Source organism: Centrocercus urophasianus, unplaced genomic scaffold, assembly GCF_019232065.1.
Source record: "Centrocercus urophasianus isolate 14NV4802_14NV808 unplaced genomic scaffold, USGS_Curo_1.0 seq_73, whole genome shotgun sequence".
Lineage (NCBI taxonomy): Eukaryota > Metazoa > Chordata > Aves > Galliformes > Phasianidae > Centrocercus > Centrocercus urophasianus.
In genome coordinates, this window is record NW_024885344.1 from 918,383 (window position 1) to 935,486 (window position 17,104).

Sequence of the window (17,104 nt, forward strand, 5' to 3'; positions counted from 1 at the left end):
TATAACGCAGGTTACTTCGTTTCAAGAATGCCTTCAGTATTCGTTCTCTCATACTGACAATAAATATGTAATGCTTGAGTTTGAGGCGGCACAAATTCAATAAAGGGATGTAGATGTCCTGAACTACCAAGTGCAGCAGCTATCCATAAAGGATTCAGCCTCAAGTTTTTGTGCAGCAAAGGCGGGGTTTCTCTTCCCCTCTATCCCAACATGGTCAATAGAATCATTGGAAGGTTGGAAGAGACCTCTCAGACCCCCTGGTCCAACCATCAAGCAGAACATTGTCCCCCATTTCTCAGCTCGGATCTGCTATAGGTCGCACAAGGATTAAAAGCGGTCACAACCCAGAGAAACGCTCTGGGGTTTGGCTACGGTTTTTCCGAAGCTCTTCACTTGGAGATGCTGAGTAGGCTGGGTCTGTGCAGGTACAGAGCCCGAAGCACGCTTCAGGCCGCTCTACGCCGCCGTTACCCAAATTCAGGGCCGTCACGTAAACGAACGAAGGGAGCGGGCAGCGCGGGAGTGGCTGTGAGGGGGGCCGAGGCGGGAGGCGGGAGGCGGGAGCGGCCCCTCCGGCGGTTCCCGCCCAGCGCGAGGCTCCGCCTCCCCGCGCGCGCCGAAGGAAAACGTTGCGCAGGTTCTAAAGCGGGGCGGGGGGAGGGGGCGTGGGAGGGGGAGCGGCGGGCAACGGCCGCCAACGGCCGCCGACGGGCACCGCCGGCCTCGGCCCCGCTGTCTTCCCCTGCCATGGAGCTGTCGGCTATCGGGGAGCAGGTGTTCGCGGTGGAGAGCATCCGCAAGAAGCGTGTGCGGAAGGTGGGCCGCGTGGTGGGCGAGAGGGGTCCCCCCAGCCCGGCCCGGCCCGCCTCTTTTCCTCCCTCCTCACACGGGAGCGGGGGGCGTGGTAGCGGTGGCCGTTCTGGGATGGGGCGGGGAAGGGGGGTGTCTCCGGGGCGGGGGGTCTGTGAGTGAGAGTCACCCTATAGTGGCTGGGGGGCTCGGCCTCAGCTCGGTGACTCAGTTTCCCTGAGTGGGGGAACCCCGTCCCTGGGGGGGTGGGCTAGCCTTATGCGTCTGGTCGTCGGGAAGTGCCTTATAGGGCGGTGTGTGCAAGCATCTGGAAGCTGGGGAGCCCCTCTGTTGGAAAACACGGGCTGCAGGGCTGTGCTTTCTGTGCTGTCACTTGGTGCCAGCAGCAGCAGCGCTTCCATCCTCCTACAGTGCTCTGAGAAGTGTTTAACAAGTCCTGTGGTATAACATTAAAGATTTCTTTGCTGGTTGTGCACGTTCTTCTGGGCCTCTGCGTGTGGTTTCCGATTGCTGTGTGTTTGTTGTTTGGTTTTGTGCTTGGGGTGAACAGATAAGCGGTTAACACTGAGCTTGAGCTGTTTGGGTTGAAAGGTGGAGTGGCTGTGATGGATGGAGTGGTGCTCTGGTGCAGCAGCTGGAACATGCTAAAGTGACGCTTCATAGGATCTCAGTCTTGTATATCTTCTCTGCTTGAACAGATTCCTCTGACACCTGCTCCCGGCGTGCATCTCCCTCTTGCTTTTATGCATGCTGACTTCTTGCAGGGCTCCCTGTAAATGCAGGGATGGCTGCAGTCTGGCGTTTGCGATTCTGCCTGATGCTTTCCTGCTCCAGCCTACTGTAGGGAACCTGCTTTTAGAAGCAGGGTCCAACTTGATCTCCGGAGGTCCCTTCTAGCCTCTGTGATTCTTCTCAGCGATGGTCCCAAGCTGTGGGGAGTTTGCATCCTTTTAAACAGCCCTCCGTGCCCACAGGGAAGGAGATACCACAAGTATAGTTGAAAGAGGAAGTGGTGTTGTTTTGAAAATGAAGTGGTGGGAAATGAGCTCTTCGCTCAGTCCTGTTGATTGGTTGCTTCTCTTACCGTAGCCCATATTTGGTTGTAGACTTTACCTGTTTTTTCCTTCTTTTTTCTCCCCTCCAGGGTAAAGTAGAATACCTGGTGAAGTGGAAAGGATGGCCCCCAAAGTAAGTTGTTCTACTTGTCTTTTTCTTAACTATTTGTTAATAGTATTCACTGTATCTTTGCAAGCAAGAGTCTCATTCTTCACGGGTAACCTCATGTGCCTCATTCTGACAGCTGTAAACAAAGAGCCACAAACCAAAACTCTGTATTGTTTCCACACTGACAGCCGAAGGATGCAGTCTGTATGCCAACCTCTTCTGACTGGGTTTTGCCACTACTGAGCTATTTCATTGAGATGATTTTTAGTTAAAAAGCTTTTATAATTCAGTATGGTTTGACAAGGAACCTTGATTCTTCAGAGCCTTGAATGGTGCTTGCTTTTCTGAATCAGCACCAAGGGGACCGCACTTTATTTGTAGAGCTATATGTAATCTTGTAACATAGAAAACAAGGCAGTGGTCTTGTCTTTGTTATCCTACTGTATCCCCTCTGCAATTCACAAAAGGGAAGGGGCAATATTTCAGATGGATTGTAGCCAACTGGAGGTGATCTTTGTCCCTTTGAAATTACTGCAGTGCCTTTATTTCCTTGTCTGAAACCTTCTGTTGTTCTCAATGCCTTTTCTGCCTTTGCTTTGGCTGCCATATTGCAAGAGGGAAACAGTATATATATATGTATATATTGCATCATTGCTGTGCACTGTTTACAGATGCTTTTTTATTAAAATGCAGCTGCCGCTGAAAAAGAGTCATTGCTTTGTGTCTGTACAATCTGTGACATGCTTTGAGATTAAAAAGATTAGGTAACTGGAGAACATTTCTGTGTCAGCTAGCAGCCTGATGGAACAGCCTCATGGTCTTACCCATGGGGAGAGAGGTCTGCTTTTCTGCAGGTACCCAGTGTGCTTGGGTGTGACTGCAGTGTGTCTGGCTGCCCTGGACGGTGCTGAGCAAAGGGGAACTTCTGCTCGCTCATCCCTGTAGTTGCAAAATGCTGGGTGTGATCCTGATGGGTGTTTGGATGTGATCCCGACAGATTGTACCTCATGTTTAAGAAGGTGGAATGTGTTTCTGTGTGCCTAATCCTTGTGCTTACAGGGCGTGCATAAGTAGCTTTCCCTCTCTGGTGGTGATAGTCAAATTGGGATGACTGTTTTCTTGACTGTAAATCCTGCTGTTGGAGTGTAACCTAGTGCTCTTAATGAGTACCAGCTGCAATGTGGATCAGTTCTTGGGCCTTTTTGCCCCCCCCTAAGTAGCTACACCTAATGTAATCATTATCAGAGGTTGGGAACGTTTCTAGTCTGTGAGGCACTGTCCCCTTTGACTGGAATACTAATGTATCTGGAAAGGAGAATTGGGCAAACATAGCGAGATCTTTTTTGGCAAATGACATTGCAAGAGAAGGTGGAGTGAGACTTGGTATCACGTTTCTTTTGACAGAGCAGCCCTTATTCTTGCTACTGCCTTTTCATGCCCTATACCTTGGAACTGTAGGGGAACAGGATCTCTGGGGAATTAAAAGCACAGCTTATGCCCAGAGAGCAAGAGAATATGAAGATTCCCTTATTTTGATGTGAGAAGTCCGAACCCCTTTTTCATGTACACTCAAGTTCAAAGAACGCTTTTTTTTTTTTTTAAACTGTTACACAGCAGTTTGATTTGCTTAAAACCAAGATGCTTTGAGCATGCAAGCTACTTTCATCCTGCTAGCAGTCTCTGTTCCTTGTTTCTAAACAGAAATATGCCTGTGATGGCATGTAACACCCCACAAGCTGTTTGCATCTTTGTCTCCCAACATCTGCTGTTTTCTCGTCCCACATCATATTTCTCTTCATTCCCCTCCTCAACCTTGTCGCATTGTTATTTATAATCTCTGTACCAGTTATCTTGTGATTCCCACTGAATGCTTCATGGAAAAAAGCAAGCATAGAACTGATGTTTGCTGCTTTAACATTTATTTGATATTTTACACACACAAAGTGTTAATGCCCCATTCCTCGGATTCCTGGACTGTACTGCTGGAGTCAGGGAATGAAGGAATGACTGCCTGATTCTAGCTACAAGCTTGTTTACAACTTGCCTTGGAGTTAAGAGGGGAGGGGGAAGAGGAGGAGTAGAAGGAGGGGGAAGGAGGATCATATGATCTATGTTTTCCAGAGTGCCTGCTCTCTGCAGTTCTGCTGCAGCCTGGGCTGTGTGTGCCCGTATGTATAGCTGTGTGTGTGTGTGTGTGGCAGACAGAACCATGGTTGTTTTTTTTTTTTTTTTTTTTTTTTATATGCAGTGTTTTGCCACTGCAGTGAAGCCAGGAATTGAGCTGCAGAGAAAAAGGCAACACCCATCAAGGGTTTTTCTTTCTTTCTTTCTTTCTTTCTTTTCTTTTCGAAGCAAATTTTTCTTCTCCTGCCTATGAAAAGTGATCTGATGTTTCCCCCCCCCCCCCCCTCCCCCTTTGCGTTACCATTTTTCTGAAATTTGAGGAATGAGTGCCAGAATCCCTGCAGCTGGGAGGAAACCCTCCTCTGTTCAAACAGCATCTTGGTTTTGACAGCTCACAGTCAGGTTGCTGCAAGAGGCTTGGGCGAAGGAGGGAGGGTGGATCAGTTGGTTATGAAGACGTCTGTTCTTAACCCTCTGATGCACAGTGCACCTAGGGATATCTGAATTCCATATTTCTGCTTCTCAGTTTGGTATTAAAAACAAACAAACCTGTACCTCCATTTATAGAACCATTCTCCAGGAACTCTTCTGTCTTTCAGTACCTTTCTTCTAGCTCATGAGTAGATGAAAGGAAAAAGCAGTCCACCTTCCTGTGTATGTATGTGAGTGTGCCACATGTTGCCAGTGCAGGCTGTGCTTCATCCAGAAATGTAAGCCTCCTAAAATGCTTTTTCTGAGTTTAAAGGCACTGCTACAAGTGCACCTTTGCCACGTGTACGTTTTTCCTGTCTGTCCCCCTTTCCGGGGGCTGGAGAAGCTCTGCTTTGAGACACTGGACATCACGTGCTGGAAACTGAATGCTCTGAGGCATTTGGGATGTCAGACTTACCTTTTTGCTTTAGGGTTTGCATAATAAAGATGTGCTGCCCATCTTTTCTTGGCAACCGTGAGCCCTTAGAATAAACCCACTGCAAGGACTGCCTTGTGACCCTTTCATCTTCCAGAAGCCTTTCACCATTGGAATCTTTGGCTGCTTCTCTTTGGTGTTAACCACAGCCATGCCCCTTGGGAACAGGTTTTGGTGTGGCCTGCCGTGTGGTGTCAGCCTTTTCCTGAGCAGCTGGCTCCATTGTGGCTGTCTGGCAGCAGAGGAAGTGGGAGCAGCAAATGACAGTGTTCATGGGTTGCCTTCAGAGTGTTGAGTTCATTGTAAGCAGTTTCAGTAGTCGTAGCCACAGTGCAGGTGGGTTCCTCCTGTGCGACCTCTGCTAGGCAGAAATAACCTGCAGGGGGAGCTGAGTACGAGGAGCAGTAGTTGGATGATTGCCATCTACTTGCCTCAGGCCCAAATCTAAACACGTTCAGTTGAATGGCAACAGTGAAGAAAAATTAAACTCTTCTTAAAGAAATACTTTTGGTTCCAGTGATTAGAGGTAATTAATAATGCAAGGAAGAAAGCATACTTAATCTTTGAGCTCTCTAAATTAAGAGAGACCTATTTTTCAGAAAGCTGTATCAGATTTCGTCTCGCTGTCCCATATATTTGCTGGATTTCTGGGAGTGCTGCAAGTGCGACCTGTTTATGCTTTGCCTTAAGACTAGTTTGTGGCTCTGCACAGGCTTTGCAAATAGTGTGAAGGGAGCACTGGCAGGAAAGCCTTCCCTGCTCTCCTGCAAATTGTTGCTTGGTGTTTGGTGGAAGGGGAGGTGATGTCTGGGGGGGACTGGCTAGAATTCCTAAGAGCTCTAGCAGTGTTGTGGCAGGCCCCACGGAGCCTTGTGAAGACAATATCCAGGGTCTCAGCACACTGGGAACGGTCCTGCAGAGGGAATATTTCATTAAAGCATTGTTTACTTTATATTCCTTATGTTTTTCTTCAGATACAGCACATGGGAGCCAGAAGATCATATCTTGGACCCTCGCCTGGTAGTGGCTTACGAAGAAAAGTAAGTGTGTGTGTTCTTTTCTTTCACTGGGTGCAGGAACTAGTGTCCTTATTCTGTTGTGGTGTCCCCACTTCAATCAAAGATGAGACATGCAGCAACAAGTCCTTCTCCATCTCTGTAACCTGGCCTTGATGAGGCAGATAAGGCAAAATGAGGCCAAGCACAAGCATTGAGCCAAAGAACAATTGTTCTCAGGTTTTGATTGGGTCCAGAGCTGGACTGGAGTGATGGGAGGTGATAAGTTTCCCTAGCCCGTTCTTGATCAGTTAAGTCAGAGAAGTTCCTGTATTGCAAGAATTTCACTCCTGCAAGAAGCAGTTCTGGGATGCTTTCCAAGTCCACGCTATTCACAGTTGGTTTTTAACAGAGGAAATGAGGGAGCTTTGCAAAAGGTGGAAGTCCTGGCTAGGCTTTGTGCTGTGGTGTTTATTGCTTTGTTTGATTTGTGTTCATCCTTCACAGGGAAGAGAGAGACCGTGCTTCAGGGTACAGAAAAAGAGGTCCCAAACCAAAGCGCCTCCTATTGCAGGTAGCTTCTTGCTTTTCTTTTGTACATTTCTGATTAGTTAGTGCTGTGCTGCTGCTCTGCTCACAGGAAGGTGGAAACTGTCCGTTCACTGTTGCATGGACAAAACTGGAGGTAAAATGCTAATGCAAGAACTTGATCTCGGTGGATAGGGAGGTACTTTTAACCTGTTAGCTGAACAGCAGCTAGCAAAATGGCAAAAAAAGACACAAAAGCACAAGAAACAGCTCTTGCTCTCTGAACTAGGATCTTGCCTGGTTGACATGATCTTTTCACTTCACACTGGGCTTGGACTTTCCAGCATGTGAAAGGTAGTAGCTGCATGCTTTGATGATTGCCATGCAAAGCAACCAGTCCTAGGCAAAGCATATAAGGAAGAGTTTAGATTGCAGGTGAAGAGATGAGAGAAACAGTGTTGTAGGAGCACCACAGCTTCTCCTAGGTCACCTAGATGCTCAGGTAAGAATAGATTCCTGGCCCCCAGGTGAGAGCCCTGATGACTACATCGTCAGATTCCCATTCTGAACCTTGCTGTATTGATGTTCTTGTCAGCGGCTGTATGGCATGGACTTGAGGAGTGCCCACAAGGGAAAGGAAAAGCTCTGTTTCTCTCTTGCACGGAGGTTTGGAGGAGGAGACAGTAGCCTGCCAGGGGCCAAGACAGGGCAGGCAGAGTTCTCTGAGAAGACTGGGGGAACAGTCCTGCCATTCTCTCTCCGGAAGCAACGCAAAAACCAGAAGTACTTGCGATTGTCAAGGAAGAAGTTCCCCCGCATGGCAAGCCTGGAGAACCGCAGCTGCAGGCATGAGTTCTTCTTGAATGACGCAGTAGACCTGGAGACCCAGCAAAGCCCTGAGGACTGGGAGGCTGTGCAACACACCGGCAAAGAAGGTAAGGCCAGACACCCCTTGGCTGAGAAGTTCTGGGGCATGAGAAGGACGCTCTGCGTGCTGCCTCCTTACTTGCCTCATCCTGGGATTGTGGCTGAGGTCAGATCCTCAGAGCATCTCTTGCTGGTTCACGTTGTGGCTTTCATTTCTGCAGATTTCTTTCCTGGTTGGATGACTATAGTTTTTGAATGCTGTCACCTCTCTGTAGTCTTAAATCAACGGCACCACTCCCGTGTTAGAAAACATGCAGAAGTTACTAGAAGTTAATGCTGTGTTCCAGTTTCCTTCTGGCAGAGGTGACAATAACCTCTGCCTCTGTCCACACACCCGTGTGTGTTTTTCCTGTTGCTCATGTAAAAGGAGCTTGGCTGGTCTTGGGCAGACTCTGACATTGGCGCTCCTCTACTGGTGCTGCTCTGAGAGCAAACAGGAATGTCCTTAGGAACCCACAGTACATTCCTTCTGCCCCCTCCTTCCCTTTCCTCCTCACACCCCACATCCTCTCTAAAGCCCGTTGCTGTAGAGCTTATGTGAGAGGGAGGTGAGAGAGATAATTGAGGATGGTAGCGGCCTGATCCCATTGAGTAGGCAGCATAAGTGTAGGCATGAGAGATGGCCTGGCACATTTGGCATTTTGGGGAGGGATACCATCCTCTTGTGCAGGAGGGCTGTGGGATGTGTACGTTGCTCTGAGTTACCAGGGAAACTCTATCCTTGCATTATTAGAGCTTCTGAAGGCGTAAGGCTTCCTGAGGAGTGGAAAACAAGGGCTTGTGCTGCTTGTAGTAGTTAAGAGAATCCTGTTACTCCTTGCTGGGAGTAGTTGTTAGCCAGGCCAGATTAGGCAAGATTTTGGAGAGAACACTGTGTTTAGGGAATCAGCACTATCCCCTCTTTCAGCCTGGGACTAGAACAGCACCTGAAATCCAAGGGGGAAGCAGTGGGACAAGCACAGAGGAATCCAGAGTCACATACTGGCAGCAGGCGAATGTGAGGGGCTGTTTTCAGCTAGAAGTGCTAGCCTCCAAGGCATTTGGGGATCTGAAGGGTGAATGGCACTGGAGATACATAAAATGGTTTTTGTTCTCCCCATGGCATATGGGATGTGTGGAATTCTAGTTAGTGTTAGGGTTACACACTTCAAGTGTGACAAGAAGAAGCCATAAATAACCTTTTAAGAATATATTTCCCATATTCTTTGCACAGCTTGAGGTAACAAGGTACAGAGCAGGTACAGTGGTAGAGGGAGGGTATATTTCCTTTCTCTGTCTATTTTTGTGGCTGTCTCTGGGAGCTAGGGATGGTGAGGTTTTGGATGGGGAGAGGGACTGTTAGTTATCAGTGCCAAAGTGCAGAAATATTTGAGTTTCTTATGGAGCTCTCGGGGAGCAAAGAAAGAACATGAGAAATGGAGAGCAGCCTCTTTGTGAAATAATACTCATGTTTTGTAGCCAGGCTGCATTACAGATGCAATATGAAGAAGACCCTCATCTTTGGATCCCTATGCCTCTCATGAGAGGATCTAAGAGCTTGTCATTGTTGACTTTATGGGGGTAAGACATTTGCAAGAAGGTCAGCTTGCTCTTGGATGAGTGTGTTTAGCTGATACAGAGGCACATGGGTTGAGAAGGCACAGGAGACACTGGGGAACTGTGAATGGCTGGAGGCGCTGGGTGTTGTTACTTCATCCTGTCGATCTCCATGTAGGCTTATCCAGTGCTGGTGTGTGTCTGAACACCCTTACAACCGTCTGCTTTTCCCTTTATAATCTGCAGTGATCCTCTGTTTTTCCTTAGCCTCTCTGAAGGGAGGGCTTGCCCATGCTCGCTCTTGCCTCGTGTGTGCAGACTGAATACAGGCTGATTTCATCCACCGTTTATCAGAAACGAGGCACCTTTTCCATCCTCCTCTTTGCTTCTCTCTCTCTTCCACCTTCTCTCCCTCTCACTAACATGCTCTGTCTGCCTCTCCTTTTGTAGCAGATGTGGATGGCAATCTCCCTTGGATTCCCACTGTGCCCCCCAGCGAAGTGACAGTGACAGACATCACGGCAAACTCCATTACCGTCACTTTCAGAGAAGCACAAGTGGCTGAGGGCTTCTTCCGAGACCGGAGTGCGCAGTTGTGAATCTCCATTTTCAGTGCTCCCCAAATCTAGTGCTTTTAGAGTGGGGCTAGGGAGGGGGCTTATTTTATCCCTTAAGAAGAAAAAAAAAAATCCAAAATGTCTCAGAATGTTTACAGAGACCTTTTTTTCTTCTCCTTTTTCCCCTTTCAGATAGCAAAAAAAAAAAAAAAAAGGCAGCATAGGGGGTGTGTGTTTGTCATTGCTTTGTCCATCTGAAAAACTGACAGCCCTTTCCCTGGCAAAGACTCCCCTCCTAGATGTCGAAGCAGCAAGCTGAACAATTTGGCTTTTATGCTGCTAAGTGGCAGCAGCTGCATTTGTGGGGAGAGGGCATGTGGAGGTGGAAAGAGAGCTAGGTCTCTAGCCTGCTGCCTTGTTCTGCAATTGATATCCGTTGGATAAAGATACTTCTCTATGCGTTGCTCTTCCCACCTTCCTCCTCCCTCTCTTCATGCAGCACTGAGAGACGATGGATCCTACCTGTGTAGATCACTCCAGCCTCTTAAGACTTTCTCTCCAGTGCTGTTTTCCCTGGGGCCTGCTGTCAGGACTTCAGAACCGTATTTGCCTGTCTGTGGTAAGTAAGGCTGTGCAGCACAGCAGGTCCATGTAGACAGCAGAGGTTTCTCTGATTGTTGGTCATACAGAAAAGACTGAAACGCGTGTCTGAAAAATAAATTGGCTAACTAAATTCATTATGCCCTTGTGAAAAGCCCAGAAACCCAGCATAGTGGAGGCATACCACTCTGTCTATGCTAAACAATATTTCCAGGCTTGTCTATGCTGTGTGAGAAATATGTTATGGAAAGTGGGGTGTTCCTATCTTCTGCCAAATTCTGACTTAATGACAGATGCTGCCCTGAGTCTGTGATGATAGTTGGTTGAAATCTGACTCTCCTTCCCTGGAAGGAGAGGCCGGTAAGACAACTGAAGCATTGCCTGGCACTGCAAAGATATTCAATATACTGGCGCAGGCCCAGGACACAGGAATTGGACAGAACTGAGCTAGAAATGGACCTTGATTAGTGGCAAATTCTGTTCTTGGATGCCATTGGGAGATCCAAGGTAAACAACATGCGGAGAAGGCATGCATTAGAGTAGAAGGGGGTGGGGTGGGGGCGGGGGAATCGTAATTCTTAGCAAGGAGAATGCTTGGATTGTACTGTCTGAGTAATGTTCTTCCGTGACTCCAGTCTCCTCACAGTATCTGTGATCCTGTACTTCTTTACTGATGGAAACTTCCCCTTGGAAGGCTTAAAACTTTGCCAAGGAAAGTGGTCTGCATTTCAATAGACCCTGCCTGATCTTGCACTTAAATGCCTCATGCTGGACTGCCTGTGATGCTTTGAGGTATTTGAAGAAATGCTGTATTTTGAGTTGGTAGTTTAGCATAGCATCTGTTCCTGCACATGCATATTCCCTTCCATTTTCTTGAAATCAAATTTTATTTAAGTAATTTAAAAATTTTAAATACAAACATTTTCCTATGGAAAGCAAGAAAAGTAAGCTACAGTCTGAGGTGGGAACTTCCAGAGAGAGCTGCAGGAGTTTGCTGGCTGTCATGATTTCCATCCTTAACTTCTTTGTTCCCTCTTCCCATTCCACACAAAGCATTTCTTTCCTGCTGTATTTATTCTGTGTGAAACTATGAGCCTTCTGAGCTCTGAAGTATAGGCTCTGTGGAATTGGGCAGTGTTCAGCAGTTCCTTTGAAGGGCTTTGCCTGCTGACCTTCAGAGTTTGGGAGCTCTGGGACTTCTGGTCATCCAAACATCTGCTTCTTGCAAAATGCTTGGGCTGCCCCCTGAAGCTTTTATTAAAAGCAGATTTTACCTCTTACAGGACGTGACAGGTCAGTGCAGACTTAAGATTTCCCCTTCTATCTCGAAGCTGTGTAAGTAGGCCAGTCTTCTGCTGTGTCGCTGCAGTTTCAGGACCACGGGGAAGACCCTGAATTTCAGAGCTAATCTTTTGTCTCCCAAATAAGCAACGTGGAAGTTTAATTATGGAGAAATTAGAGAGGGTGAGAAGTGAAAAATGAGCAGGGAAGAAGCTTGGAACAGCAAGGGCAGACTGATGAGGGAATTATACAGGCCTAGGATGTTTGTTGAATGTGGGTGTCTGGAGTAAGGCTTCCAAATCTGGAATTGTATCACATAAATTGGTTTGCTCTCCTCTGCAGTGTGTGAGGTTGTGCAGTATCACTCACACTGTCACCCCCCCCACACCCCCCCCCCCCCCTCCCCCTGATATTTGCCAAACAGGCAGAAAACATTTATCTTTTTTCTTACTGTGACCTGTGGGCATTTAGTATGGCTGAGTCTGCTCACTGGGGTTGCAGTAGGTCAGGTAGTCACAGTTAGAGAAGCACAATATTTTAGCTCGTTTGGGGCAAATTCTTGAATTCCAGCTCACCCTGCTGAATCTTCATGGCATTTATGGGATCTGTTTCGTTTAATGCAGCTACTGCTACCATCACATTGTACAAGTACAACAAAATCCTTCCTACTTATTTAGGTTCCAGTCATCAGCTGACATTGGAAGCAGTACCAATCCCATGGCAGGAAGGAGCTTGTCATAGTAAACCAGTTCTGCATCCTCTGCTTTTTCTTCCACTCACCAGCTGAGACTTCTCAGTGTTTTGTTTTGGCATTTCTCTTTAAACATCTTTTCTTTCTCCTGCAGTAGAGGTTTTCAAAAAACCTGTGGTGCTCTTTCAAAGAGGATACACCCACAGCTTCATCTCTTAATCATGCCTGGATTAGGTTAGCTCGTGTTTTTTGCAGTGACTAATCACCTGACTACATGGAGTGTTGAACAAGGTACCTGGCTCCCATGCTGCTTTATGTACAGGTCAGTTAGGAGTTAGGGACCAGGTTAAGGTGCAGCACATTGCTTGTGCATGGGTTTGGTTTGTGTGTGTGAGGAGGAGTCTGTGGTAGGAAACTGAGCAGTTACTGTAGGGTTGATTTCATTTTGTTGTGTTTCTTTTGTTTTGCTATTGGGATTTTTTTTTTTTACATTCACAAATGCAGTGTTAAAAATCCATTAAAGATTTTTCTTTTGGTCTTTCTAACACATTTCCAGTGTCTGGCAACATATCATTGTAGACTTCCTTAGTGGAGCTGGTCTTCAGGGACTTCAAAATTAACGTCAGTCCACGTCTGCAGATGTAGAGATGCATGGGGCTTTTGTACTTCTGATAGCAGCAGGGCTCCTCTGGGTTCACTTTTCTCCCATATCCCATCCATCTTTAGGTTCAATCCCAAAGTCTGGATATTGAGCTGGAACTTCTAGAGCTAACATATGAAAATTGGATGCTGTGCTCACAGTTTTGTTACACATTCCATTTGATTAGGAGAGCCAGAATAGCATCCAGCTGAAGCAGAGTTTAATAACTCTATTCAAAGCACAAGCTGAGAATAGAAATGGGCTAACTCTCCCATACCTCATTTGGCTCTATGGCTGTAAACAAGAAAAACAAACTTCAGCCAGTAGAACTCAGTGAACTGTGCACGAGAAACAAACCTCTCAAGGAAGAACTCTTCTAACGGTTGTTCTTCAGAACTGTTCCAGTATGAGAATGACCAGCTGTGTTTGGGGGCAGAAGTTTATCTTTCATAAATCTTCTCACAGTAACTTCACTGTGTGACAGGACCGAGGGGCTTCGTGAGATTAGAAAACCTTTGTTGTTAACACTGGTTTAAAAACAATTGGAAAGGTGCCTCTGTTCCTGGCTGGTTACAAAGTAGATGTTGTTGCTCAGATATGTAAGCGATGCCTTGGAACAGCAAGTTTTAGCACTTAAATAGTGGCATTAAGTAGCCTTGTAGCTCCTGCATGCTCCCTTATTGTCTTGCCTTTGCTTGGGGGCCCTTTTGCTTGTGAAGTCAGACCGAGGTATTTATTTTATTTTCTCTTTCTTTCTCAAGCACAGCCAGGGTATTATTATGAGAACACCCAGATGCCATTCTGTTGTCCAAAATAAGCTTAAATTTGTTGGTGAACTGACCCTTACTTATGTCAGAGCCTCATACAGCAAGAAGCTTATTGAGAAAGGAATGGCTCTTTTTGTTGTTGTTGTTAGTGTTGTGAAACTATCCAGAATTGTTCTCTCGGTGTTTTGTGACTGAATGTATAAAATTGTTTGTTTGCCTCACAGGGTGCCGGTGGCCCCAGTGCTGTTTCCTGCTCTGTGGCAGCCAGTGTTGTTTGATGATTTCACTGGAATAGAGAGGGGAGGCCTCGCGTAGGTCAGAAAATAGGCAGGCTTAGCACATGTACGACCTTCGGTGGTAGCCACAACAGAGGCTGGGGTGCGGAAGGCAGCAGTGAGAGCTGTTAGCCACATCCATGCATTTGAGCAAAGCTCAGTCTGCCGTTGCCTCCCCACCCCTTCCTTTCCTCTCAGGTTTTCTGAGGTAGGGAAGGTAGGGAAAACGACTCTTCCTAATGCTAAATGGTATCTGCTCCTCTTCAGCTCGCCCCTTCCTTGCCTGCAGCCTGAGAAGAAGAGGGCTGTTGGACCTTCTAGGAAAAAAATTGTAGGGGTAGGAAGAGAGGGAAGGAGGGGCCTCAGGTTTGCTCTTGCTAGGTTGCAAAGGGCAGGCCTTTGGGTGAGCAACTGAGAGAGGAGATGCTATGTAAGAGCAAAGAACTTGTAATGAAACTCAAGGGCCAAAATTGTCGTGATTGTAAAAGAAATACTGAGATGATTAACCTGATTTTTTTTTATTTTTTATTTTTTGTAATTGTTGAGGTGGGTGTTAACTGCCATCTGTCAGTTAATAGCAGCGAAATGAAAGCAGCCTGCTCCTTACAGGCCCTTTGTGCTTCTTGCTTGGTTGTGAATTTACCTTAGTCTCCAAGAAGAGTGGGAAAATCATATGATGGGGAAGGAGAAGAGACAAGTAGGGGATGAAATGAGGCCACGTTCAGCCACTGTTCTAATGCAGTGCCTTCTGCTCCGAAACCTGTGATCCCTCACATCAGCTCTGGTGTGTCAGTGCTTCAGAGCAGTCAGTGGGTGGATGGCCCTCTGAGCAGGCCATGCAGAGAGGAGGTGCTGTGTTCGTGTCTCTCTTTCATCATTTGGAAAGGAAGGGAGGTGCATGCTGACAGCTTACGTGAGGTAATTTCTGCATGGAAGTATATAGCATTAGCATATACAAGTGAAGGGAGCGTGTCTCTTTCACTGTTCTCAAAATAATTGTCCCCAAGGGTATAGTAAACTTGATCTTGAGACAGCAGGTTATGATAAAGAGGCCCACTGAGTCTGACTGCAGTGGAGCTGTCTTTGCAGAGACAGCATGGACCTTCTGGGTGTTGAACCACCCATGTTCCAACCAAGCAACTGGGCACGCCTATGAAACTGTTGAAGAGAGAAGCAATCACTTGGAATGCAACTCAGACTTCTCAAATACTTTCCTGCAACAGGTACTTCCTGAATTTGATAATCCTTCTCTTTCCTCTTCCAGCTCTCTTCCCTTGTACCATAAAGCTCTTAAAGTACAATGGCTTATTAGGGAGTGGGCCAAGGGTGATCCCCAGCTAACGGGGTTGTGTGCAGAGGAGAGGAACTCAGGGGGAGTTTGTAATGGGTGTTAGGCCCGAGAAGGATGCCTACCAAGAGAGTGTGGGTAGAAACTTTGCTGCTGGAACTGTTTCTGTTTGCTGTGGGACACGCTGCAAACCCTTCAGGGGTTCTTCTGAAACACACCCTGGTGATGTCTGAGAGCACCAATTGGATGTTGAAGGGGAGAGCTTGTAAGAGTGTTCAGAACCTCTATTAGCTTATCTCATTACTGGGATAGCAGTTTTGACTGGGAGGGGGATTTCAGAGGAAGTGGAAAGACTTGGTTTTATTTTATTTTTAACCAGAAAGCGTAGTGTCAGCACAAAGAAGCTCTTTGCAAGTCTGTCAAGACGTTAAGCAGCTTTTTTTTTTTTTGCTTTTAGTCTGAAGCATGTTTTGAAGCACTTTGAAAATGCAAAGCACTGGGAGTGCAAAGTACTCCTTGTCGTCTGCCTGAAAGTGGCATTTGAAAAACATTTTAAAAGCGTTTGAAAAGATGTATCTATTTCAGGTCGGTAGCTGTCCCTTGTTATTTTTCCAGAGTTCCCACCCAGCCCTTAGCCTCCCTCCCATGGCTGAGGGGAGAGTTTCCTCAGCCCTGCTGAGTGGAAGAGGCTAACCAAGGAGGGAGGGGAGGCTCACAGTGCCCTGTGTGCTGGCTTCCTCCCCACCACCTCCTTTATCTGAGATAAGGAAGAAGAGGAGGAAGTTCAGTTGCAGTGGTCCTAGTCTGGAACTGACTGCATCTTTTAGCTCTGGAGACATCTTTATATCTGGCCTGAAGAATTGCACCTTATGAGTCTGGTTGAGGAATGGGGAGGCACCTGTCCTCTTGCAGGTGGTGTGGAAAGGAGGGAAGGGTGAGCCAGAAGCTGTCTTCAGTAGATGCTGGATTTTTCTGGAGGCTGTTTCCTCACCTTATCTCCAACATAACAGCAACCAAATAACTGAATTCATCCAAATGAAGCTTTTATTCTGCATATCTAAAGAGCCTTTTGAGCAGGCTAAGATGAGAGGCTCTTCTTTCTTGCTTAGCATGCTCTACAGTCAAAGGAACCTTAGTTCTTTCCTGGGGTCTTTGGCTCCAACCCTCCCCTTAGCTTAGACACACCGTTTGGACTCTTTGCACACTGACTCATCTAATGTGATCTGCTTCCCTTCTGCTGGGGGGCAGAAGATGGGGTCTACTGGGAGAAGAGGGTCCCTGGTTCTTGTTCATGTCTCTTCAGCTGTTGTTTCTGTCAGCACGCTAGAGTATGAGAGTCTTTGCACACAGAAAGCTTTCTTTTGCACAGAATGAGCTTCTAGCTTTTGTACAGACTAATTGAATGTATTTGGGGGGGTTGGGAGGGAGGGAAAAGGCCGTAAACCAATTCCACATGAACCAATCAGAGTATCATGCCTTGTCTGAGCGAGCGTGAGTCGTAAGCAGAGGTTGTAATGGCAAAGGGAGGGCAGGCGCAAGTATAATTTGACACAAAGTGTGGTTTTATTTTTGTACTGATACGGATAAGAGACTGTACAGCATCTATTTATTTAGATGATTTATGTGGTAAATGTTGCAAACAAAATTATGAAAATATTAAATATGAGAACTGACATTTACCTAATGGTCTGTCTGTGTGGTTATTTACCTCCTTTTCCTTTAATTTAACGGCTGAATTGTTTCTCCTTAGTCGCTCCTGTTGGTATAAACATGCAGCGTGGTTGGAAAAAGAATGAAAAAAGGCCCGTGCGTGAGAACGACCAGTAAAAAAAAAAAAGGTTTGTGAAGTACAGAGCGTGCAAAATGCTGTTTCTGGCATTACTCATTACTTCAATTCAAGGAGGTTAGGTTTTTATTAATTTTTAACCACTGGGTAAGTTAGAGCTATACAGGGGTGACCCAGGACAGCTGGTCTTTGATGGATCCGAGTTGGAGAAAGAGAGTGCTGCTCACG

The 17,104-nt window shown here is 46.7% G+C and overlaps 1 protein-coding gene across 2 annotated transcripts; it reads left to right on the forward strand.

The window, feature by feature from the left end:
• Window positions 1-687: 687 nt before the first annotated feature.
• Window positions 688-16,947, forward strand: CBX7 (chromobox 7). 2 transcript variants are annotated; one of them, XM_042837916.1, is made up of 8 exons: window positions 688-816; window positions 1,955-1,998; window positions 5,980-6,045; window positions 6,508-6,574; window positions 7,124-7,463; window positions 9,442-9,576; window positions 10,048-10,167; window positions 16,841-16,947. In XM_042837916.1, the coding sequence occupies exons 1-8, from the start codon at window positions 748-750 to the stop codon at window positions 16,915-16,917; spliced, it is 918 nt and encodes a 305-aa protein (XP_042693850.1). In that variant the 5' UTR covers window positions 688-747; the 3' UTR covers window positions 16,918-16,947. The 2 variants fall into 2 exon arrangements, with proteins under 2 accessions (XP_042693850.1, XP_042693851.1); XM_042837917.1 differs by having other exon boundaries at window positions 9,445-9,576.
• Window positions 16,948-17,104: the final 157 nt, after the last annotated feature.